Here is a 27,359-nt window from a genome sequence, read left to right as displayed (position 1 = left end):
CTTAGCATAACTGTCTTTCTCTTAGGGTCTGTATGGCAGTTCCAATTAAACAACACTACCCTAAATATTTTTTTTCCACTCTTGAAATATATTTTTGGTTTGTTTTTTTTATCTCCAGCAGTGTAGTTATGAAAATATTAAACAAAAAGTAAAAACTTGCTTGATTCTGTTTAAAAAGAAGAGGCGATAACAACAGCCAAGAAAATTTACCAGATGGTTCTTTTAATAAATACATTAAAGTCTCTTTTATTTTTCTTCTTTTTTAGCGACTAACATAACAAAAACTTTCAGACCATCAAACCAGTTTTCACAATCTGCCATAAATTTGCATTTCACAGAAATAATCCTGACAAGCACTAATAGATGAACATTGTTGGTGCAATAATAAAACAATATAAAGGCATATTTACACCATTCTTACATACAGAACACTGTACACACAAAAAAATCACAGATCCAGAACAAAGTAAATTCAATCCCTTAGACATTTTATGTTTATAGGCTTGGTATCAAACAAGTAATTCTCCAAGCAACAGACAACCTCTTGTTCTTGTGTGATTTATTTGTAATATTGTGCTCATGCAAAATAGGTATTTGCTTTATTGCATTAACATTGAGAGAATGTTGGAATTAGTTCTAAAACCAGTTCAATTGAATTTTAAACCCTGTTTCTCTTCATCCTTAGCAAGTCTGAGTCATTTTTAATTGGTGACATAAAATGAAGTGTTAACTGATGACTGAGATTGTTATTTGTTAAGTTCCAAAACAATAATGAAGCTCAACTGACTGTGGCTCGAAAACCATCTTTCTTGACCATGCAATTTTTTTCTTTTCTATTATGAAGTGGTCTAGATGAGACACCTTTTTGCATTTTTTTAAGTTTCTATCTTTATATATATATATATTTTAAAAGAAAAACATGTACTATCCAACATCCACTGTTCACAGAGAGAAATAAGCAGCAGGAATAGCTCTGGTGGCAGAGTTGGCCAGGAGGAGGACATCAGTAAGTCAGAGACACGTCAGGAAAGAGTGGATTACTATAACCCATATTTCTGTAAGAGTTCAGACTGCCAGGGACGCTTGCGCTCCGGGAAGTAATCTGGAATGTGGATTTTTTTAAAATCTTGGATACATTTCCTCATTTCCTCCTCGACACTCAGCTTCTCACACACCTTCTTCTTAGAAAGGTTTGTTTCTCTGGACTTGCTAATGAGAGTTTGAAAGAGTTCACTGTTCCTGCGTTTGTCTGGGGCTGGCATCCACTGCACTGGAGCCTTCTTGGAGGGGCGATCCAGGGTCAGAGTGTTTGGCTGGTGGGCTGTGGATGGCTGGGTGCTGGTGGCGTTTTCTTGAGGGGTGCTGGCTTCCGAGTGGCTGTCACAGCTGGAGGTGGACAGCTCGTTGCAGGAAGTCCCACTTTCACTGCCCTTGTCCAAAACTTTGTCGTGCTTCCTGTCCTCGTGGTCTTGTTTGGGGGAAACGGTTCGCTGGGGGGGCCCTAATATAAAGCAGGAGAGAAAAAGTATTAAGCAAGCTCTGCTTTACACAGAAAAATGATCATATACCATTTAGAACAACACAACTCAGAGTCTCAGTTGGTAAAATTGGTGTCATTTCCTCGTAGGCAACAAAACTACACCCAACTGGTACACAAATTGAAGGCTTGGTTCTCAAAATTCTCATTCCTAAAAATGTTTACAGCAAGAATTATTCCATTGCCTGGCTCAGCATCCAGGTAATGAAGCATGTGTGATGCTCACAGATTAGATGCACTGGAAATCCTTGCACACAAGTTTAAATGAACTAATTTGCTATTATGGTGCAAGAAGTTCATTATGATAAATTAGATTTTGTTATATAAGGAAAGTACTACTGTACAGTTTGCAAGCTCTTCACTTGAATAAAAATATCCCAAGGACTAAGATTTTAATTTTTTTTTGAAAGCTCTTAATTCACCTTCCCTGAACTGTGCTCTGCAAATGTCAACTCTGCAGAAGCCCTGGACAGAAAAAGGAGTATTAAACCTAGGATAACAGAGAGATTTCTCACTGCTGACAGAGTCTTTAGGGTTTTGGGGTTTTTTAACCTATAATGATTTCACTGCACTTCTTACTGTCAGCTACCCAGACTTGGTGCAAGCTCAGAATTCAGCTGCACACCTCCCACTGCAGAGGCTGGCAGGGAAAAGGAGGTTCTGAAGTTGTGGGCACAAGAGGCACTCTGCCATGGCAGGGGGAGCAGCCCACCAGCCTCTTGGCAGGCACTGCTCAGCAATTCATATGCCTGAAAATCAGATCCAGGCTCTTATTCCCTCCATATATCATTTTTGCTTTGAAGTCTTAAGCAGAATATGAATGTGAAAATTAAGTGGTAGCCACTAAATCTGTACGAGCATTTTCAGTTTTGAAGACTTATTTCAAAACTCCAGCTGTGAAATTATGCTATGCTGACATCATATAAACGTCACAATCTTAATTTAGGGCACTATCTAAAGATGACAGAAATATCTATGGAGCTTAAGGAGTGTTGGACTGGACCAAAGGGAAAAATTTCAAAGATGTTTAAGGGTCTAAATGAAAATGTAGGGTGGGGATTCAGTGGCAGTTGTGTGTTCAATACAAACCCTGGAAGCATCCAAACAGGTTGGGTATCTAAGTATCTTATGAAAACTAGGTTATCCCTAGTTTATCCAGACACCACCAGCACCAGTAGCTGCCTTGCAGCACCAAAACTCAGAGTATGACTGTTCTACCTTGGGTCACTGGGACAGAGTTGCAAGGTCTTTGATTCACTTTGCATTTTGTTCACAATTACAAATCAGAAATGCAATTACAATTACAAAGAATGCAGAAGTAATATGAACACCCCAGTGGTCTTTCTGATGGTGCAGTTCTGTGACTCAAAGGAACATAAGAAGATTGCAGTATTTTATATGCAACAGGGAAAAACAAAACAAAGCAATACACAGAGAAAAATAAAGATTAGTCCAACAATAGCAGCATTCAACGACCTGCTTTTCTTTTGGTTTAGCCAGCATCCCAGGATGCTGCATCCCATTTCTGTAGTCCACCTAGAGAAACCCATGAATAATCAAGAGCCAGAGACAGCAATCCTACAGGGCTTGTACTTACATTATGTGGAGTGAAAAACAAGCAATTTTCTGCTTCATTATATTCAACCCAAATATTTAACACATGGCTGCATGTGCAGTGGCTGCAGTGATTTGCCTCCTCTTTCTTTTTCAGAAGTATGATCACCTTCTTAAATAGATTTACATGCCTTCCTTCTATTGTTGTAACAGCATTTCATTTCATACCTCAAATGATTATATGAATATGCTAAATTGAGAGTCAGCTGGCATTATGGAACTACTCTGGCTTTGCAGCATGCAATTATAAAACTGAGTAGTTAATCAGACAGTGATTTCAGTATTGTTACTCTGATTTTCAGTAACATGATTAACATCAATATCTAATCTAGTTTACAATCTTGGCTTCTTCAAATATAACAACACACTATATGACTAAGAAATTAAAGCTTTTTGTTTGTAGTACTCAGTAGTCTTCAAGTCTCTGTCCTGCCCATTTCTTTTGCTGCAACTTTATATATCAAGATGTTATTTCTTGTTGGCTTCTTTGTCCTTAGCTCTCTATTGGTACCCCTTGCTTCTCATGGGCTCAAACCTGCCATGTACTTAAGGACCTGTTTCAGAAAAGCACACAGAAATACACCCTCAAGAATATAAAAAGATCCATTTCCTGCTGTAAGATTATTCAGGAGCATGACAATAGGCAGGTATTTAAATATTTTTTTGGATCACAGCCCTGAGGTTCAGTATCTTACAGCATTGAGTTCTGTATGCTCCACTGAATCGCCTAAATTCACAATGACTTTAATCAAAACACAAGTTTCTCCCACACCTCTCCTTTTAAAAATTAACAAATCCTCCCTCACAAAGAATTATTTATATGTCTATGCACTGCTTTCTCAGTACTGTGTTATTAACAGAAGCAACAGTTCTGCTAGAGGGGAGGTTTTCCTCACAGTATTTTCTGCCTGCTGAAACCCAGTAGAATTTTAAAATACATAAAAAAGGATCTACAAAAGATTTGTTTAATTTTCAACATCAGGGATTATCAGATAAATTTAGCTACACTTCTAATTCAGAAAGCACCTCCTTATTGCCCTTTGTGCTGCCACACTTTTCACTGTACCTCCTCAGCCATTCCAGAATAACACCAAAGACATTCAAGTAGTTCAGTCTGCCTGAAACTATTTATTTTCCAGGAGTGCAGAATAGTTCTTAAAAACTCAGAGAAAGTATATTTTCTCCACCGTGCACACAGAACCATAGGACCATTTAGGTTGGAAAAAACCATTAAGATCATCAAGTCTAACTTCTAACCTGACACTGCCAAGTCCACATATAACACTAAAAAAACACCACTGACTTTCAACCTGTGTCTCCTGTTCCAGGACCTCCACCAGCTGCTTGTTCCCCAACTTGGAGAGGCTGAAGTGAGTCACTGCATCTCAGTCCTCTCCAACTCATTCTCCTCTGTCCAGTTGCCTCTCCCCTGCCCAGTTCTCCCAACAGCTCCCAGGCAGCACTTCTCCTCCAGGCAGCTCCAGTAGACATCAAACTTCCCACTTCTTTTTCCTTTAATGCTCTTATATGGCTGCATCTCTCATAAAAAGTTAGAAAGTGAGCTAGCCCTTTACCTGGGCTTACTCATCACCTCTGCTGTGCTGCTGTCATGGTTTAACCCCCAAGTACCACCTGGTCACTACCCCAGGAGCAGGATCCAGGAGAGAATCAGAAAGGTGAAAACAGGAGAACTCATGGGTTGACACACAGACAGTTCAACAGGGAAGCAAAAGCTGTGCATATGAGCAAAGCAAAACAAGGAATTCATTCCCTGCTTCCCATGGGCAGGCAGGTGCTCAGCCACCTCCAGGAAAGCAGGAAGGACTCCATCCCATCCAACAGTGACTTGGGAAGACAAACACCATCGTTTCCAATGTCCACCCTGCCTCCTCCTCCTTCCCCCCACTTTATACACTGAGATGATGTCCCATGGTCTGGAATATCCCTTTGGTCAGTTTGGGTCACCTGTCCTGGCTCTGTCCCCTCCCAGCCTCCCACACCCCCAGTCCCCCTGGCAGTGTGAGAAGCAGAAAAGGTCTTGGCTCTGTGTAAAGCCCTGCCCAGCAACAACAAAACCATCTGTGTTGTCAACCCTGTGCTCAGCACAAATCCCAAACACAGTTCAAGCCACTGAGAGGAAGATTAACTCTCCAGCTAAAACCAGCACAGGTGGATACTAAACTCCCAAGTCTAATAGACTTGAAAGAATATCTCAATTACGTTTCTCTGATCAGAAAGGCATATTACATTTACTTCTTTATTCCTCATCTGTGTTGCTCTCTGCACTGACTTTAGCCAACACTTCCTGAGAGAACTAATAAAAGAATCCCTTTCAATCACTAGGAAATATGCATGGAAAATTATCTAGAAACTTATAAACTTAATTCTCTGGAGTGAAAACCTGCTTTTATCAGCTACTACCAAAACAGAAACCAGAAGAAATTATGCCTGACTTCCTGGTCAAATGATAGCTGAGCAACAGAGCTCCAGTCAGCAAAAGAACAGGCCAAACACCACAGCAAATCATCCAGTGACTAAAAACTACTGGTTGAAAATTGTAACCATGTATTTACATAAATTGCTGCAGATATTCATAAAGTGAAGTCTGAATAACTATTCAAAGATTTTTTTTAGCTCTATCTCCTGCATCAGAGAAAAATACAACACTGAAAACATTAAAAGCATTAAAATGATATTCTGCTTATTTATATTTCAATTTTTGCATAAACTTTTCTTAAATATTTGTACAGCAGTCTTAAAACAAAAGAAATAATATTCAAGCACTGTTACCACAGAAGGACTTTACCATGAGATAAGCACAGGATGGAGTTACAGGATGGTGCTGACTCCAGACCTGGTGGAGGAAGATCTGGTTAGCACATCCAGGGTCATGCATCTGGAAAAGAATTCCTGCCATAGAAAACTCTGTAAAGATGCAACTTCTCATAGGCATATCACTGGTGAAACAAAGATCACCCCAAGTTATGGGACAGATGGAATCTCTGGCCACCCACAACCACGGAGCACCCTGCCAAATATCCCTCTGTGGATTCTGGAGCTTGCACTGTGACAAAAGCCACCACAGGGGGAACTTGAGACAAGATAAAGGTGGTACTCTTGTCCAGGTGTTGCCTCAGACTGAGGGGCAGGCAAACAAGGCTTGGGGAGATGGATGTATCACTAACAATGGATAAACAGAATGCAGAATTTGCAGGCCAGAGGACAGGCCAGCTCAGCAATGATGTTGAAGTCAGCTCTGACAGGTAAAAGTTCTGGCAGGGGAGATTGTGGCTGATCATGGCCCACCAACCCAGAAGAGGAGAAAGACTGAGCACGGGACTAATTAGCATTAAAAGGGAGGAAATCATTTAACCAGGAAAATAAGAGAACTGTGTAGACAGCAAAAAGTTTTTAACCACCTTGGGACCCTCACCAAGAAGTCCAGGGTGAAGAAGGGTCAACAGGATGATGCTGGATCTATGGGTGGTGACTATCTTCTTGATTTATTTCTATCTCTCTACCTCACATTTACAATTAAATACAATCTGTATTATTGACTTTGGCACATCTGCATCTTAATTCAGGCAGAGGCATCTCTCTTTGGATCTTAGCATGCTTGTAGCTCAGAAAGTCAGCTGTATCCTGGGCAGCATCCAAAGCAGCAAGGGCAGCAGGGCAGGGAGGGAGCTGTGCCCCCTGCTCTGGTGAGCCCCCACTGCAGTGCTGAGCCCAGCTCTGGGCTCCAGCACTGGAATAACATGGAGCAAGCCCAGGGATGAACAGAGGGGTGAAGCACCTCTCTCAGGAAGCCAGGCTGAGAGACTTAGGGTTGATCAGCCTAGAGAACTGAAGCTCTGGGGACACCTTTTGCAGCCTGCCAGTCCTAAAGTGACTACAAAATAGACGAGGAGAGGCTTTTTAGCAAGGCCTGCTGAAATTTGACAAGGAAAAATTATTTTTAACTAAAAGAGGGTAAATTTAGACTAGATATAACAATGAAAGTTTTTGCAACAAGGGTGATGAAGCACTGGAACAGGTTGCCCAGAGTGATGGTGGATGCTCCATCCCTGGAATCATTTAAGTTCAGGCCAGATAGGACTGAGCACCTCAATGTAGTTAAAGATGTCCAACCTTCATTGCAGTGTGGTGTTGGACCCAATGGCCTTTAAAGGTCCCTTTCAACCCAAATAATTCTTCAGGACTCTCCTCTTTGGTCAAATACCTGCTTTCCTGTATGCACAGTGTAAGATGCCTGAATGAATTCCCTCACTCAGCTACTTTATTCCTACAGCGTCTCAAAGATAATTTTTTTTTTTTTGTTGTTTATAATTCAGTTTATTTTTACTGCAAAATGTAAAAAGTTGTGAACATATGCATAGACTGCTGCAGTTAGCTATTTTAGTAACTACTGTGTTGAAATGAATAATGGAAAATCTTAGCTCTGGAGTACAATGGTTATAGCTGCATGCAAGCCATGTAGATAAGAGCTGAAGCTGATATAAAAAGGGTCATTTGGGAAAAAACCATAACCAGCACTTTTCACATGTGTTCAGTATGCAACACCTCAACCAAGAGGATGAGATCTGCTGGAAACATGCTATCTTTTACTGTTGTTTCAGAAAATATGCATAAAAGAAATGAACTGATTTGAGTTTTATGAATTCCCTTGCTAGCACTATAAAATAAAGCCTGTTTATTGATTTAAGAAAAAACCTGAACCAATTAAAAAAATCAAACCAACAAACCCAAAATTTGGAGTCTTTCTGTGATGTAATTTTAGTGAAAATTTAGTGAAAAGTTCTTGAGGGTATTTTAACTTCATATTTTCCTGTTTCTTTAAATGTACTTAAAACCCCAAACTCAGCTCCACTTGATACAGTCCATTGAATTAATGAAATAATCTAATTCATTAAATCAGTTCATTTGAAATGATAGAGTTATAAACAAAACTAACTCCTGCATAAGCAAGAAGCATTTTGTAAATACTTTATATTTATTGAGAACTACAACAAACGTCTTTAAGAACATTTTTTCTTTCAAGAACATCTTCAAACAATTGCAGCAAAATTGTTAATCAAAATTCTGATGTAAAATACTGAAGCAGTAAATAAATTTCATATTTCTACTAGATTTAATAAAAAATGAAAATAGGAGGGCAACAAGGCTTTAAACTGACATTATATTGGATGGTTCAGGAACATAATAGCAATGAGAACAAAGTTATTTTTATGTGTATCTGCAGAAGAAGTTATATCTAATTCAACAATATTGTTTGCAGTTTGATTCATAATATTTGCAGTATGTAAGTTGTACATGACTTTGCTTAAAATGCAGTTTTTTCCACATTGTTTCACACAGTGAAAAGTTCTTATTTTTAGAGGTTACACAGCACCTTTAGTCTGGAACACAAGTATATTAAACTCCTGAATGAACTTTTCCTCCACCTGCTTTCTCAAAATTACCTTATAGACAGAATGTTAGATGAAACCTATTGTGTTTTATGATTTAATCTTTAGAATCTAAGTAAAATTAACTATAATTAGTATACAATCATAGAAAAAATACTCATCTAATCTCACATTGATGACTTACTCACCTGATATATCTAGGTTTTTGTTACCTTTCACCAAGACTGGAAGCATTACACTAAACTGAAAGCTCAGACAGAAGTCACCTGTGAAACCTGATGACAGATTATGGCTGCTGTGGGAACACTTCCATTACTGTAAGTTTGAGTACTTAATATCACACTTCAATGCTAAATGATTACCTTTTATGTCTAATTTCACTTTATTTATAAAAAAGATTATTTTTAAGAGCTCTGAAAGGATAGCTCTAAACCCCTGACATTTTCAGTGGCATATTAATAGTATTTCCAGTTTTAGAAGAAAATCCTGTTCTTAAGGGCTCAGCTTAACACATGAATTCACTTTGAGATATGCACAGGACTCAGCTGGACTCTTACCCCTAGACCTGCAGGTTAAAACTGTACCTTTATGGCTGGCAAATTTATAAGGTGCTTTCTGACTACTTGTGCTATTTATCAAAAATCAAAGCTAAATCCATTCCTTGGACCTAGCAGTAAGAGTTTATGTGGGTTTAACTCCATACAGTTTGACAAGAAAATGTCATTGCTAATTATCACAATTGTCACAATTTACATCTGACTTAGTTCTGGGGGATGGGGGAGGAGGGGAGAAGGAAGGCCATGTCCCATTAAGTGTCTATTTTAAGGCTAATATGCAGGTCTACACATGAATTAAGTGGTGTGCAGTCCTTTGGCCATGGAACACACCAAACAAACAACACCAATAACTGAATGTGTAGTGTGAGAAATGTCTAAGTGCTCTTTACAAGCTCTGCTCTAGACAGCTTGCACTTCTGGGAAAAACTGAAGAGCCCAGCATAGAAATTTCCATGGTATAAAATTTTGTGGAGTCCTTATGCTGTGTGGCATCAAATTGCTTCAAGTGAAAAAATCCCAAAAACATTCAGTTTCCAAATTGGGTTTCACCTGGTACAAAATTTGAAACAACTTCTTGAATTAAAGGCTTGATCCAAAGAATGCTTAGTATATAATAACAAAGTATTTTTGAGAAAGGAGGATTGAAATTTGGTCTTTCCTATTTTCTTCCTGCTCTGAGATGAGAGACACAGATGAATATCCATTGCTATGGATACCCAAATGCTCACACCTTCATGTTTTTTGACCCAACTGAGTCTTAGCAATAGTCAATGCAAAGTAGAATGCCCTAAAAAACCTGAAAATAATGTTCCTTTCATTTTCAATTACTTTAGGGTAAAATATTCATTTGGAAGAAGCAAGTTACCTTCCCTCAGGCTAAGGAAGAATTAGTATCTAGGAGGCTTTGACTTATTGCTGTGCTAAGTTCTGCACTCTTGGGTAAAAGGCCAGTGCTGTTGACGCATCAACTTCAGTACTTTGAGCAGAACCTGAATTTGATCTGATTTTAAAAAGCCAAGTATGTTGGCCTGAAAACAAGACTGCTGTAGAGAGGCTTGTGAATCTCAGCAGGGTTTTCCTGACATGAAGAATAGCACTTAGGCTACTCATACTTTACCAAAACAGTTTTGTAAACATGACCTATATTCTGGAAAAACTTCAAATCCATACCTACAGGGCATGTAAATTGGTTTGGCTTCACTAATAGGATGATTCTGAGCTGTGAGTCCAAAACTCAAAAATTTTCAAGAAAGTTTTAGACATAACTGTTGATTCCATTTAAGTCAAAGACAACATAGTCTGTGACCTTAAGTTACACAAAATTAATTGAAAAAATAAAGCCCTTTCATTCTAGTGTGAATGAAAAATTACCTTATCAGAAAAGCAATTTGATGGAGAAAATGAGGTAAAAAAATACTGTCTCTTCTTAAAGGGAAAAAAAAATTCTATAACTTTTCTGTACTTTACTCAGAAAGCATATTTTTATTGGCATCCCTAGACAATTCATCTTTAGATGAAACCAGGCAAAATTGCTGCAGATAGAACTTTAGTCCAAATATTTGAGCAAAAGCATATGAATATTATGTTCTAAAGAAAGCTTCACCACAGACTTAATTATCAAGTTTGATAGAATATAGAACCCATAATGATAAACCAAAGAAATTATGAGAAAATTAAAAAGAAATCATTATGATTATATGAGATGGAGGCAAAATATACTCCTTGATTACTTGGAACTGTTTTACTACATTCAGAATTTAATAGGACATGCAAATTATCCCACAATATTTCCTGTCCTCTACTGCCAAGCCCATTAGGCATCTCCTATGCTTTAATTTCAACACAAAATTTCAGAGTGTGAACTGTACACCAAAGTCTTCCAAGTAAAGTTTTGGAGCACTAAGATTTTTAGGAGTGTTTATTTTCTATTTCATGGATATTTCAATAGGAAGAATATGTCTGTGATTGCACTCTTGATGAGGCCTCTTTAAATCTCCTTACCTGCCATGGAAAGATAAAAAGACACTGTGCAGTGACAGCATCTGTATTGGGCATAGCTCCCACAGGGGAAATTACCCTTTAATAGTGTTAAGCTTGATGGTGTGTGAATGGTTATGTGGTACTTGAAGTGAATGAACCAATTCATCTTTCAGATTAGGGCCACATGCCTGTAAGTGATAAGTGCTTTGTCTCAAAAGAAAAAAAAAAGAACACAAAAACATAAAAATATTTTACTGTCACATTTACTACCACCTGATGTTAAACTAACTTCTAGAAAGAGTGCAGTAGCATGAGTGAAATAAATCAATGAGGAAAATCTCTTTGCTCCTTCCCAGTCAAGCTGTATTTTAAATATTAACATTTTTCATGACATAAAAAGACTAATTAATATATAGAGGAGGAACTATTTTTGTTAACTAGAATGACAGAATAATAAATAATAAATCATCTGTGCCTAGCTTGAATTTATTAGATATTTCACCTGAATCTTGTTTTGAACAAATAACCAACCCACATTCTTTCAGTTGTTACTTTTCCAGCTCAGTTTTGTGTCAAGCCAAACAGAACTTAAATAGGAGAGAGACAGGGAAATTCTGACATAGGCAATTTGTTGCATTCCAGTAAAACCAAGGAAGAGACCAAGTTTTTTTACTAAATACATTAATCTGAAAATTCTGAAGTCATTCTGCCAGGTGTTTTTTCTAAGCAGATAAGCTAAAGGTGACAGGAAGGACCACTGGTTTTCATATCCAATTGTAAACAGAGTCCAGTATTGGAGAAGGTATTATTATTTGTGAAGTTAAAGATGGGTATGACATCAATGCACATACAAGAAAAAAATGAAAAGTTTGGAACAGGAAAGTTTGGAATAGATAAGACAAGCTGAATCTGCAGCAAAAGATTCAAAGACAGAAAACTACCAATACTGCAATATCCACCCTCCAAGTACTGTGCATGACAGATTTAGCCATTTCTGGATTATATCACTAGGTCAATATTTTGCAGCCAAAGATGTCAAACCTCCTGATTACCCTTGAAGAGAGCACTGTTTAGCAAACAGATCACACAATCTTCTGCAAAATCCTAGAAGAGAAATTAAAAAGTCTATCCCAGCTAGTGGAATATTGTAAAATCACCTGCCAATTTCCTAACAGGCAACACAAACTTCCAGAATCAACCAGATGGTTCACATTTTCTGTTATGTTCTGGGTAAATCATCACATTCTTCAGTGGTGGTCAGGTGCTGTATCACTCTCCATTGAGAGCAGAGTAATAGCAATAAAATACAAATATTTTACTAGCACCAGTATGACAGTGATTTGGCTATTTTAGAATGAAAGTAATTTGATATAAAAATATTTTACGTGTAGAATGGTTGATCTTTTTCTCTCTCCACCTATAAAAATTTTTTTCCCTTGCCAAAAATCTGAAAATGTAGGTACTTAAAGTAATTTTGATGCTTGAAGGAGAATCTCAGAAATGAATGCATTGGCATAAATGACAAATAAATACAGCTTTTATAAAAAGCATACTTCTTTCATAACTTCACTTGTTACAGTGAATAGGCCCAATTGCTTTATTTCAGTAACATCTTGGCAAAATCTGGCAGATGTGCTTGTCATTCATTTACAAACTGTAGTTGTTCATGCTCAGCTCTGATATTCTCTTTTCTTGACTTATTATTTTTGACTGGTTATCAGTTAAGAACTGTAATATTTTGTTATAACCATGAGAAGCTTATTAGTTACCTACTGGATGCAGTATTTTTCCTAAAAGAAATAGTCAATTGATATTAAATGCCACCAAATTATAAATTTGGCCTTTGAAAGTCAGTAAGACTTATCTAGTGATGCACTCAATACACCACAAAAAGGAGTTAGGGGAATGATTAAAGGCAGGACATTTGATCATGTTGCTCTTATAAATTCCCTTTTACTCTACTCCTTGTAGCTAAAAGCAGAGGTACCTTCTTATTCTTTTAACACCTAAGGTACTGGACAGTACCAGAGAATCTGTGGCAAGAATGTTTAGTGGTTTTAAGCTGTTCTTTCTTCACCATTTTCTTCACCTCAGATCCAGGCTTCAGTTAGAAAAGGGGAAAAAAAAAGATTAAAAGCTGACAGCATATTTGCAAAACCTCTAAAAGGGCAGAAGTGACAAAAAGAGACAATCACTCCACATTACAGAAACACATCCCAAATGCATCTTCTTGCCATGATTCACAGGACAAACCATAAATGACTGCTTAACCTGTGGGTTTAGATTCCCAGTTCTTTATTTCCTATTCTGTTTTGCATCCTCAGATAACATTCAGAGAGAGTGTCTGTTGAGCTGGGGAGGGATACTGACTTCTACATCCCTGTTCATCCCTGATACAGGCCCCCAGTCCCTGGGGGTCCCTCTGAGGTTGCCTGCTATTTTCATTCCCCTTTCTCACCTTCCCCTTTCTTCTGAGAACATATTTATCTGTTGGTCAATCAGGCATTTCAGACTGTAGTCAACCACATTACTGGCTGCTGCATGCTGCTTCGTAAATATTAATATTGGTTGGGCAGCAGCTCAAGTGTGAAATAGTATTTTAGCCACCAGGTCTGTGTTTGGCAAAGCCCTTATCAGGCTTCTAGGCAATGTGAAGCTGAATCTCTTTCCACTCAGATAAGCAACACTCTTCTTTGAGGCACTCACATTTCTTTTTCTTCCTGAATTCATTTTAAATTCTCAGCTGTCAGATGTGGCTCCCTATGTGGCCATATAAATGTTTGTGCCAGAACAGCAGGCACTGGAGGGAGGGATGGGAAAGGGCTGCACCTCTCAGTGATGGCTTACAGCAACTTGAAACATGCATGAAGCAATTACTCACCTTCTTCTGACACACACACACGTTAAATATATTGACTTCATAATGCCCCCATCAAACACAGTTTACTTTCAATGAGGGATATGTGGAATGCAAAAAATGCCATCTCAGATTAGGTCTGCCTTACTGTCAGAAACATATTTCAGTGGAATTCAGGGATTCAGTCATGGTTCTCCTAGAAGCTTCAGCATGAGTTAAAGCAGAGGGAGAGTAATCAACATAAAGTTTCAGGAATATTTGTTTTGATAGTCTTTTTGAAGGAAAGTGTATTCATAACTTACAGGTACAAACTCTCCTCTTTGGGGATTGTCAGTGGCCTCAGTTACTTTGCTCTAAAAAAATGAGAAAGAGGGAAAAAAACCCAATAAAAAAGACAGGATAAACCATCATATTCGTGCCTTACTTCTCCATTCAGTTTCAGATACTACACTAGTTTTCCTTGATAATTTTTATTTCTGTTTTTCTGAGTACTATCTCACATAACTTTTCTTTGTCAAAAAAAAAAAGGAAATCTTCATTTCTTCCTTCCAGCTCTTCTTTCAATTTTCTTTTTTTTTCCTCTCCTACTGGCATGCAAAATAAATTAATGTGACTTTAGAGAATGTGTGTAAGATGTGATAGTAGGAAGTTGTCAAAATACCAAGCACTGGCTCTGGCCTTAGAAAAAGCCTCATGTTAAATATTTCAGACATCAGCCACCTTGGTGGCTGAATGACAACAGGCAACAAGCAAGTGCAAAACAACAGGAAAGGCACAGAATGACTTTTGGTTACCAAGAACTAGCAGTGAATATATGAACTGGGCAAGAGTCCACAGTGAATTACCCCAAGGGTTCATGCAGTAAGAGCAAAGCAATTCAGAATACACTCAAGATCATATCTGTATAGTTTATGCCCTTCCTTACTGGTCCCTGGGATAACAGAAAATTCTCAATCTGCAAGAATTCTGTGAAAACACCAGAAGAGTTTGCTGAAAGCTTTCCTTTGCTGGTCATCAGTGAAATTTTTCTCACTTTGGTGTATGCAGCATAAAGCATATTTGAGACTTACATTTCAACTGTAGCAGTGTCACTCACCTATTTTATCATTAAGGTCTGGTACATGAAAAATAAAGTAACATAAAATTAAATGTGTGGAGCATTCAATCCTAAACCTTGTAAACACATGCCAATAATTAACAACTCACTTTTTTTTAGATCCAAATTCCTAGATCAGCCTAATGGAATAATTCAAAGCATTCTTTCAAAGCTACAGAAAATATGAATATAATGCAGAAAACAAAAAATTATTTATATGGTATATATTTAACTAAAAAAAATTACTCATTATATAAGGGATAATGAATTCACTTTCCACAGAACACCATTTTTCCTCTGCAAAAAGCAAAATAGTTTGTAAATCATTTGTATGTTAAAGTATTATATATGCATATGAACAAAGTATTGTGACTATATAACATAAACCCACAAACAGATAAAAAGTCCTAGAGGCTGAATTCATTAAATGAATTCACCTTGAACACAGGCAACCAAACTAAAATCTGTTTGTGATGTCACCATCCAGAGGTGACACAAAAGACCAGTGTACATGCATTGGGGTGAACAGTGTAACTTCAGGGACTCACATTTCCAAGTGCAACCTGCACAGTGATTAATCAGGGAAAGGGATATCTGTGCCCTTCTCATTTTTTTCAGTATTCCCCAGAAAGAAACCCAAGATCAAAACACTCCTCTCTTGCTACATTCACTGGCCTCAGTCTTCTTGTAGTGTAATATTTTGCTTCCTACATACTTGTTTTTCCTCTATTATGATTCACTTATAAGCTAAAATAATTAAACCAAGTTTTACCAATGTTAGTGTATCTTTCCTGTTCAGCTGTACACTGAGCTTTCAATTCAAAGCAAATGGATACTAACAATTTATTAGATTAAATTGTGTTGGTTTGCTACAAAAAAGAAATTGAAATTTATTTTGGGGTTATAGATGAAAGTAAAGTTGGACCAAGAGAAATTAAAATCTAAACCATAATCTAGGTAACATTTTTATCTCATGTGACTATAGAAGATGTCCACCTTTAATATTCTTACTACTATTTCTGGTCTGCTAATGTGTGTGGTATGTCACAGTAATACTGTGGATTGACAAATTTAGGAGAAGTCAAAATCCTTAGTGAAAAAGATGAATGAAAGCCCAGGGATTATAAATTCAGTCCTTAAGGATGCTTCTGTTTGACTTTGTCTGATTTTCACTCTACAGTCAAAAGTTTATTAAAATTTCTCTTCCATTTTTTTTCTGTTAATTAGACTTAAAAAGTGTAAACAAATATCAATAAAAGGAAGAAAAATAGACTGATATGGAGTCCTACAATCCTCTCACTGTAACTTGCACATTTCAGACCCAGCTTTTGTGTCATGCTAAGGATGCACAAATGGCAGAGCTTTAGAGCTGCCTGCATTCCAGGCAAGGCCACGGGTGGGAGATTCACACTGGCAGGGACTTTTAGTGACAGAAGAAAAACTTTGATATATCCTTTTATTTCCCCACAACCAAGCTTAAGGGATCCACAGAGTGGGAATGGTGCCTGGACTGTGGTGCTATTCCATTGCTCTAGCTGAGTGTGGTTTTTTAATTATACTGACATGGATTAAGAGGCCTGGCTATAAATTCTGTTTCTTTAATGAAAACTTTAAACTGGATTTTATTAACCATTCAGGACATGCTTTCTGATACAAATATCACCAATTCTTGCTTGTATTAAAGAAAACTTAACACATTTTTGACTGTACTTTTCAATGTACTGTCAGTGATATTGTTTAGAATTTGCAATCCTCAGTTGATGTTCATAATAAGAAAACAGAAAACACAGGGTTTTTAAAATTATCTAATCATAGTTGAGATACTGAATTTTTAAAAATATATTAGGGTCTAGATTACAATTGTTTCTTCTCCTGCTCAGGGTTTTGACATCTGTCTTTTGTTTTAAGATATGTTTTATCATTCCAGAAAATGAAATGCTTGTATTTTTAAAAAATAATTTAAAATAAATGGGGTAATAACCTTCAACACTTTTGGAAATTACCTGTTTTTCTTCTTAAAGCTATCTTTCTTTTTTTTTTTTTGGAAAAAAATTAATTTAAATCTATGTATTAAATTAATTTAGCTTTTGATGAAACACATGTTTTTCACTGAAAAAATATTACAGCCACTTTTGTGAACACAACTAGGGCTTTAAACATATTTTTCCCACATCTTATATCACTTTACAGTAGTCTGTGACACAACTGAAACAATAATTCCACAGATCCATTTTATTATATTTGCCTGAAGCTATTTCAATGTCTTTATATGAAAGAATAGAAGGCAGAAAGGGACAAAAAAATTGAGTAATTTAATGTGTATAATAAGGTAGTTAGAATAAGGGTATCTCTGGATTATGCAGCATCTGTGGTTAATACAGAGGAAGTACTAGAAGTATAGATACAGAAATACATTTCTACTAATGGCAAAACATTACATAATATAATTCATATCACCAAAAAATTACAATTATTTCCTCAGTAGGTAGAGGCAGGCAATTATTTCACAATCATCCCTCCTTTGTTTCCTACTGCTATTGTTGCATTTACTAATGAGAATTCCAGTTCTGGTATTCATGTGGTTTCATTTCCTTTAGCACAGCCCTGTTCTGAACCAGCTACCCTGCTGGGAATGCAGCTGCAGGTCAGCAGTGCTGATGAAGGTGCTCTGCTCCTTCATCATGCTCACATAACAACACAAGTCAGGCTCTGTTGTCTTTTTTACTCCTCTACATTAACCTGAATATGTGCAAGACAGACATGCTCCTATTTTCAGCAATGCTCCAGCTGGAACTGGAGGTTCTCAGCTCCCTTTAGCAGCTGCTAAAACCTCTTGGTTTCCAAAAGCTTGGAAAAGTTTTCACAGCCATCATTGAAAAACTCTGTTAGGATTATATTCTGTACTAGAACTACAGTGTTGCCCTTGCAGTTCATTTTGTCTAGCTTCTTAATTTAGATATGTTTTTTTAAAACATAGCTGTTAGAAAAAGGTTCATCATTTTTAGATTATGAACTATTTTCTGCCTTGTGGAACAAGCTCAGTAGGCAGTCCAGGCACACACATATGGGCAGCTAAAATCCTGGAAATCAGGAAACTCTGCTAGAGATTGCAAGTGTTTCCAGAGTGAAGTGATAGCTGGGTTGAGTTTCTTAAGATGACATGCTACACTTAGCAATCTAAGTTCAACCACATATGCCTAAATCTTCTCTTTTTGATGTGGATTTCAGTTTTACCTTAGCTGGAATACAGCTTAGAGATATTTGCCACTCTCCTGTCATGTAAGCAATGAAAAATTTCAAGGTTTATCCTCCTCATGTTTCTTTGATAAAGCCTTTACTAAGCACATCAAGCATTTCAGTTTAATGATAAAGTACAAGCAAAAGCTTACAGCTGGGAAGTGAATGAGTGAAAGAGGTTTGGAAATGGTATATGCAGTAGCTGATCAGAGACAAAGCTACAAAAATAACACTGGATGAAATCCACACAAAAATCCTTCTTAAACTGGGACATAAGTACCCACAAGAGTGTGCCATGCTCCTTTTCTGCCCTGCCTGTCACTGGGGATGCCTGTCCAGCCCTGCTTTGATGAACATCCATGTAGAATGAGCACCTGCTTCTTGCAAAGAGTCCACTGCAGTGCTGACAGGAGGGTGCTGGGGCCAGACATCCTGTGTTTGACACAGCTGGATGTGTCAGGACAGCATCACCCTGGGCAAGAGCCCTGGGGAAGGGATGGGAGGTACCACTCTCTGAGGAGACCTTCAGGACATGCTGCAAACCTGCTGCCCTCTCCCTCCTGCTCAGGGACACCAGCTAGACAAACATGTCACTAATCGTTTTAACTTGAGTGTTTTTTTCAGAAATAAATGAAACTCTTGCTTGTATCAAGGGACACTCTGAGAATCTATAGAGAAGCAAGTATTGTCTGATGTGCATGACTTCAAATGTAAGAAACAGTGATAGTCACTGAATGGCAGTCTGCAGCATTAAACTTACCCCTTCTGTGAGCAGCATGTCTTTTCAAGATTAACAATTTATGAAGTTAATGCACATGTAAGTAGGCAGCTGTCCTTTTCTATTTTTAATAACCAAAGAGAAAATGTCACCAAGTAAAGGAGAAAAAAAGCTGTTTCTCAGTTGGGACTGGAGAGAAAACAGCACAGAAAACAGTCAGTGTTATTCTCTGTGCTGTAAAATGGTACTAATGAATTTTGTCACGGAGCTTAAAAAAAACAGATAGACCAAAAAATTTAAACTCTCTTCATTTTGCTTTTGTTATTATTGAAGTGTTCTTTGAAAAAACTTACTTTAACTCTGATTGCAAAATGAATACTACCCCATATGTTGCTTTGTATAAAAAAGCATTAAACAAAACTACTTGAGATATTTCACTATTTAATTGCATTTTCATTCTGTTTTACACAAGACTTAGTGCAAGTAATCCCTGAATTTTCTGGGCATTTATGTATGAAGAATCCATAGGTGCTTTGCAAAACTACATAAATGAAGGAAAAACCTTCAGTTTAAATGCAGTAGCCCTCTAAGGGTGTTTATATGTGTATTTTTCTGCTTGCCACCAGTTTCTTAGACTTTGGCAATGGATGTGCTATAAATACTCTGATAGGAATAGACTCTGCAGCTGCATGAAAAGATGAATTTTGAGCAATAAATATTTTGCTAGGATATCAGTACAATTTCTCTCACTCATTTGAAAAGTATTGTGAAGCTTGTGCAGTAATGATCTGCAAAAAGCCAGGCAAGAAGAGGACTGATACAGGAATACAAAGGTGGCCACAGACTTGACTACCTGGGAGGTGAAGATGAAAATTGAATCTTTGAGCTAGAAGAAAGTGGGTTCTTTGTTCAGAATCATGCTTGAGATGAGTCTCATTTAATATCTGTAGCAATGACCTTCAGAAAGAAGCATGATGCAGAAATGTGGTGACACAAAGTTGTAAGATAATACAGAGGAAAAATCACACTGAAAATAAAGTGAATTACAGAAACAGGATGAAAGGTAATGGTACAAAAATGTGTCTTGGAAATTATCAACAAGAATTTCTTCTTTAAGCATCTGAGTGGAAACAAAAGGAGAGCAAAGATTTGGTTGTGCTAATTGATCATAGTTCCCCTGAACAAAGTAATACAGTCACTAAAGAAGTTGTATGCAATTCCAGAATATAACAAGTGAGGAATACCCAGAAGGAAAAACTGTACTGCTCTGCAAAGGTACAGGTAAGACCTGACCCAGAATTCTGTGTTTAATTATGGCTTCTCACACATATGAAAGACAATTCAAATTAAAGAAAGTGCTTCTAGCTTTTTTCCTCTTTTTATTTTTATCTTTTTTAATTTTTTTTTTTTTTTTTTTTTTTACTTGAAAGCCCAAAAGAAGAAAAAGCAATGCAAATAGAAATTACAGTGTTGGTACAAAAATAGGTTGATTTTAACCAATTATGAGTTCAGAAGCTTTCTAACAAGCCAGAACAACAAGCTTTTGCAGTTTGATAAGTTTATACACAAGTGGTAGCTTGAGATAGTACAAATACTGTAAATTTGGAATTACCTTCCAGCCACATCCATGATGAGATCCCCAAATTATCTACCGTTTTGGGTTGGATCTGTATGGATAACTTCCTTATAGGTACTTCTCAAAATCTTTTGATAAATTAAGGTGAAAGCGAAGAACAAAATCAAAACCAGGTTTTCCCTGAATTGCTTGTGCTTTGGGCTGACAGATTTTCTGTCTGGGAGCTGCACACTTAGCAGCTTTGCAGCTCACATCCACTCTCTGCACCCAGGGAGGGCACCAGGCAGAAGCAATCCTTCCTCCCTTTGCCCAGCCTACATAACAGTGCAGTGCACCAGCTTACAGAAAAATGAATCCAACCTGCTTTCTGCCATGACTCACAATGAAGCTGGTCACTTATACAAAACCCAACATTTTACAAAGAAAAATTTGCATTCTGCTCAGGAAAACCAACAGAAAACCCCTACCCAGCAGGTCTGACCACTAATTTGCTCAACAGCTGGAAGTAGCACATGCATTGTACACAGGGTGATTATCAGCCAAGCTCTTTGCAGAGCAGCTAGAATCAAGACAGTGTGCCATTCTGACAAGAAAGGGCTGCAAATTATTTTGGAGGCAGATGAGAATAACAATCCAAGCAAAAAAAAATTTCACAAACTTTATACTGGTAGGAGACAGGATGAGACTGTGTTAGAAGATCTGCTAGATTCAAGCAACTTTTATTTATTATCTATTTAAAACTATACATGCTGCTCTTGATCTTTGGGAAACTGTCTCAACAACTCTGTTTATGTGTAATGATAGCAGGCCCACCTTTTAGTGAAACCCTGTCACCATAATTGGAGAGTATGTACCCAACATGCTGTTGATTTCATAAGACTTCATCACTTCCCTGGCTGTCAGTCTCAGCAATTGCAGTGTTATGTTCCTTCCTCCCACACTGTAATTTCTTTAGCACAGGGCAGGCAGTGGAGCATGATGTTTATGCTGCTATCTCCACTGCTGTTGCTGCTTCATGGAATGAATCTGTGATACAAGTTGCTCAACCATTATGAAAACAAGAACATATTATGAAGCAGGCTACTTATTATGCTAGAATTATTCAGTAATGGTATTTTTAATGTATATCTAATTTCCATCATCACTACAATTTGCATAGAGCTGCCTGTAAGTCTCGAACAAAAACAAATAATTGTAGTCCAGAGACATTAGTGCAGCTATGAAATCAATTCACACACATATGAAAACCTTTATTGTTTCAGAAAGGTAAGTCTAATTGGGGTTATGTTAATAACCTGTTTCCTTAGTTTATCTGCATTAAGATTAATAGTATACTGTGTTTACTTATGGGACAACCTGTAACATACTTTTCCCCTTTGAAAAAGGAAAGATTAGAATATTCACTGCCACCAGACCCTAAATATCTGTCCATTAAAGAAGAACCTTTAAGGTTTCTTCCATATTCCTCTTGAAAAACAGACATTTATATTTATACACCTGTGCTATGATTCCAGGAGGGAAACTTAAAATCCCTCTGGAAGCCAAAGCAATATATCTTTTTTGTAATATATTTATAAGGCATACAGTAACACAAGCAGTTGTCAACAGGAGCAGAATTCATGGGACATATATAAGCAGCAAGGGCAGACATCCTCTGATAGATTTTGCTGAAGGGGGACAAAAGATCTAAAGTTTAAACTCTCTGCTGTTCTCTTTGCACCTGTGGAAGAGATTATTACCCCCTGAAACAGTAAAGAAAATTATATGCTGGCACTTCTGGTGCCTCAATTCACAACCCAATAGCCAAGTCTATTAATAAAACACTATTTCAGTGTTGCATTAATGGATATCAGGTTTTTTTGGTTCAGATGTAGATCAGAGATGCTCCTTTTATCACTGAGATGCCAGGTATTTCTAATGTAAACAGCAGTGCAGTCTTTCAATTTATATTAAAATTTAAATTTATATTTTAGAAGCTCTTTTGCTCAATAATCCCGTAGTTCATGGATAATATTCTTGGTGAGCAGGTTTTCTGTTATGTAGCAAATCCTCTGCCCATAACAGAATATATTTAATATGATGACTTTATATTCTCTATAATTTCACCATTAACACTTACTGAAAATTGAGAGAAAGCATAGATAGTATAGCACCTAATTAGGTAGCATCAGTGTGTGCAGAAAATGCAACATAACATATCATAAACTATGAAAAGATATTGTGCAGATTATCTATTATGACTTGTATTGGGACACTAGATATAGTATACAAGATAGTGCCCATGTAAAGTAGCTGCCACTGATTTTACTGATATCAGTGCTGCTAAAACTGTTGAAAGTGTCCATTTGGACTATTTTTTTTCCTTTTTCTTTCTCAAAATTTTATGCAGCAGAGTATTCACTGCTCTGCACAGACATTTCAGTGTTGATTCTCTTTATCCTACAACCTAAATTAGTGGAATACAATGAAACCTTTGAGTTGTAGCATAAGGCTGAACTGTGCAAGGAAAACCTCTACAGAAAAATATAAAGTAATGAATAAAAGAATACCCATGGAAAACTCTGCTGGTGAAGTATTTTGGCAGTGTTCCCTAACAGTGGTGTACAATGCCAACAAGCTCTTTTTCAGACAGTGTTTGGGTGCAGCTTTAAAGAGAGTGTGAGGTCAGTTGCACATGGCCACAGTGGTTTTGGGTGAAGAGATGCTTAGTTTATAAATGGGGACCTTCTGCCTCAGAAATAGCTTGGGTTTTTTTAAGTTGGTACAAAGAACACAGTACAGATGGCCAAAATTGACTTGTCACTCACTTCTGCTTAGCTTTCCCCTGTTCCTTTGCTGAGAAGCCTGAGAAACAGCTCATGAGGGATCAGAACCATGCATTCTAACTGGTGTTGGACAAGCACTTCTGCCTGGACCTGCTGTGCTGCTGTTTTTCACTGACCAGCTGCAGGGACAGAGAGCTAACAGGCATTACAAATCCCTAGAGCAGCTCTGCCCCTGGGCTAAGCTGCCCACCAGCCCCCATGCCTTCAGTGCTGCAGTGTGCCACAGAGTCATCCTCTGAAGCCTAAAGATGCCTGCTGGCACAAGGGCAAGAGGGGACAGTCATTCTCCAGTGGCATCCCCAAATGCAACACACGTGCACTGCAGTTTAGCAAGGTAATACAGCTGAAATCATTAGGAGTTTCTTGCTGCAAAACAGTTTGGAACAAAGAAAGCAATTCTAGCTTGAAAGCAGATTTGCATACGGGAGCTTAATTTATCAAACTGTGGGATGTATTTTGGAAAAAGAGAGAATACAAATGAAGAAAAGGAGAAGCATATTTAAGATGATTATGCCTTCCAATTACATACATCTTTGTGCCCTGTACTTATCTTCTGACATGTAGAACCTCTATTTTCCAAATAAAACACCTCAACACCTTAATAGAAAACAAATATGTTGAAAAACAGAGGAAGAAGCATTTCCTGATCCTGTAAAGTAATGATATAAAGCCAGCTAAGAGCACAATAAGATAAGGAATACAGCCTAATTGGTGATAAAATGTCAATATTCCAACAGATGTATACCAGCAGTCCATTAGATTTAATTAGGCTCCCTCAGCAAGCAATAAATCATGTAAAAGATGGATTGAGAAAGAAGTCAAATGACTGCTGGGAAACACTCATAGGTTGGTGTACCAAGGCTAATCTTTAGAGTAAATTAAGAACTGCCCAGACACATTAAACAGAAGATTTGAAAAAAAGAGCAATGTCTAATATTAGTACAGGATTAAGAGATTACACAAAGGCACTGTTGACCTACTCAGCTTTTAATTATGATATCACTTATTGATATAATAAAAAAGTATTAGGAAAGACTCAAATGAAAGGGAGCACTAGACTGGAAAACTGGGCCAGTTGCTCACAGCCCCATTCTGAAAACTGGTAAAAATTATTGTGCAGCACGTGGAACTGCAGCTTCACCCTGTGTTCAGCAGGGCTCCATCAACTGGATTAAAGCCTACAGTTCAAAGGGTGTGCATGGAAAATGAAATGCAAATGAACTGCTGGTCACATCTGCAGGATCAGGGCAGAGGAGCAGCAAGTGCAACACACGCTGGCTGAGCACACAAAACCAAACAGAAAAAGGGAGATGATGATGAGAAAATAAAAGTAGCAGTTCTTGCAGCACTGAAGAGCAAATATACAACAGAATTTAATGCATCTGTTGGAATAAAAACTGTGGGTTTTTTGCTGAGATCAATTATGAGATTTTATTTTTTTCATTGCTCTTCTCAGTTCCTCATTAAAAAGATGTCTGAAAAAAAGCAATGGCATTTTAAAAAACTTTAAAAGCACCTGAAATACAGAGCACATGAAGCAAAAGAAGGGAAGGATTTGGGCTAATTTTTGGTGGAGGACAAGGCACGATAGAAAAAAGATGATACAGGAAAACATATTTTCAGATTTGCTCCGAAAGTAACAAGTTTTTTAAAACTGTTTTATTTTGGTTTTGAAACCTAATCACAATAGTTGTCAATTCTACTTATTCAAAATTGATTGGATGAAACTTGGATAGAACTGACACAAAGTGCCATTTCCCACAGGACAGACCTTCCCTTGTCATGTGTAAAAAGCAATAAATAGGGTTTTTTTTACTCAAAAGTGATGCTATGACAGTTTGCATTATTCCTTGAGACAGGTATTTAGTTTGCTTATTGCAAATAAAATGGGAGTCATGAGAGTGAAAGACTGAAGTTTCTATGATTTTTGGCTTTCAGGAAAAAATTCTACATTTTTTTTAAACTTCTGCCCTTGGGTAATTTTATTGTGGAAAGGAAGAGAGAAGAAAAGTTCTCCAAGCATTTGTAGATTTAACCGTTATTTCATATTTGCCCTTTTTAACTGTATATTAATATTCTATGAAATTAGCTCAGTGGCAGGTGGGTAACCAGGAGCAGGGATTTATTTTCTTGGCTTAGGCACCAAACACTCACTGGCTCCTGCTACTCCTCAGTTTGAGACCATCCAAGTTACAGACAGGCAGCACATTACATCCAGAATTACCCATGATGTGTTTTCACCTGAGCACCAGGGCAGTGCAAACATGCATCAAGGGGATCACTGCTGGCAGGTAAAGAGTGTCCAAGATCTGCCATGCCTTCATCAGTTCATTCTTAATTTTGTTTTTTTATTGATTTGGAGATGTCCTTTTCATTTTCACTTATTAGAAATGGTATTGTATCCATGCAACATTCAATGAGTCCCCACAGCAAGAAATTTGCTCAATCATTTATTTGGTATTGTGCAGGTTTTGGAAGATTGGAGCCTTTCCCTGGCTTTTTCTGATAAATAATGTCTGCTAAATGCCTGTTTTTCAATAAATTTCCTGGTAAAATTGGTGGGTTTTCCTTATTAGATAAATATTTGAGAAAGGTTTAAATCTCCATGTAAATTTATTTGTTGGATTTGTTTTATTATTACCTTTTAGAATGCAATTTAGATGTTAGATCATAGCCTTCTGGCAGTAATAAAGCACTTACTGTTCAAATTTCTTTAGTGCAACTCTCAAATTCATTAACTTTGTGTCTGCAACCCAGACATGCAGCCACATCCTTAGACTCTTGTAAAATATATATAGAGATAGGATATTTTTGGTAATAACTTGAAGATTTGTTTGATTAGCTATTTCCAGTTCAGAAGAGTTGACCTTGCTGTGACAGAGTGCTTGATATTTACTCAGTTTAAAATTATGTACAGTAGCCTAGCATTCCTGATGTGTTTTTGTGTTTTATTAAAGCCTATTAATACTGTCATATTTTGTAAAATAAATAATTTGCTTTATAAACTTTGAGAAAAGGACATCAAACTCTCACCCAAATCAGTCTTTGTTTCCTGCAACAACCTTGCATTGAAATTTTCATTTCAAAGCTACAGAACAAGAATTAAGTATAATTTGATTCTTCCAAACCATCCTCTACATTAATTTAAAAAAATTCATCGTTACAAATCATGTCTAGTGGAAATTGGTTATTTAAGGGACAATTTGGCATTTAAATTTTGTTTCAAGCTGTTTGTGTAGAAGAAAAAAATGAAAACAAACAGCACTAGACCTGATCAATACAGAATAAAGTAACCCAGCTGAGGAAGCACGTTAGTGATGGTTACCCAAAACTGCTCATACACTTCTGTTGATGCACACATGCAATCTTTTAATAATCATACAAACAACAAAATAAAGTTTATTTGGTGTTTTCTGTCACTGAGTCTGCATTTGGACAATGAACAGCATCTACCTCCCACATCACCTGTGTTGGTACTTTTAAAGCATTTGCTGGTAATGGAAGAAAAGCTGCTTATGCCACAAAAAACACTGAATGAAAAGTGTGTCTGTATGACCCAGAGCTATCTGGCTAACCCTGGAGCTTGCCTTCATAATTCTTAGCAAGACTAAAGTAAACATACAGGACTGATGAGATTAGAATGGATCATCCAATCCAAACTCCCACTCAAACCAGGATCAACCCCAGCAGGTTGCCTGGGACCATGCCCAGTCAAGTTTTGAGTATTTCCCAGGATGGAGACTCCAAAACCTCCCAGGGCAATCTATTTCAGTGTTCAACCATGCCCACAATAAACAGGGGACTTTGTATGTTTAAATAGAATTCCTCCTAGCCCAACGGTGTTCAGTGCCCTTATCCTGTCACTGGGCACCACTTGGAAGGATCTGGTTTCATCTTTACTTTTTCCAAAGATATTTATACACATTGATAATTTCCCCCTGAGTTTTTTATTTT

General features: G+C 37.3%; 1 protein-coding gene across 1 annotated transcript in view; it reads right to left on the bottom strand.

Annotated features, from left to right (window-relative positions):
• Nucleotides 1-202: 202 nt before the first annotated feature.
• KCTD8 (potassium channel tetramerization domain containing 8) overlaps nucleotides 203-27,359 on the bottom strand; it is an 89,254-nt gene continuing 62,097 nt past the window's right edge. Inside the window, exon 2 of the mRNA XM_056489743.1 lies at nucleotides 203-1,501. Coding sequence (XP_056345718.1) covers nucleotides 1,041-1,501 — 461 coding nt within the window. The 3' untranslated portion in view covers nucleotides 203-1,040. The remainder of the gene's footprint in view (nucleotides 1,502-27,359) is intronic.

The sequence above is a fragment of the Oenanthe melanoleuca genome, chromosome 4 (genome assembly GCF_029582105.1).
Source record: "Oenanthe melanoleuca isolate GR-GAL-2019-014 chromosome 4, OMel1.0, whole genome shotgun sequence".
NCBI classification, from domain to species: Eukaryota; Metazoa; Chordata; class Aves; order Passeriformes; family Muscicapidae; genus Oenanthe; species Oenanthe melanoleuca.
This window is presented reverse-complemented; position numbering and strand designations above follow the sequence as displayed.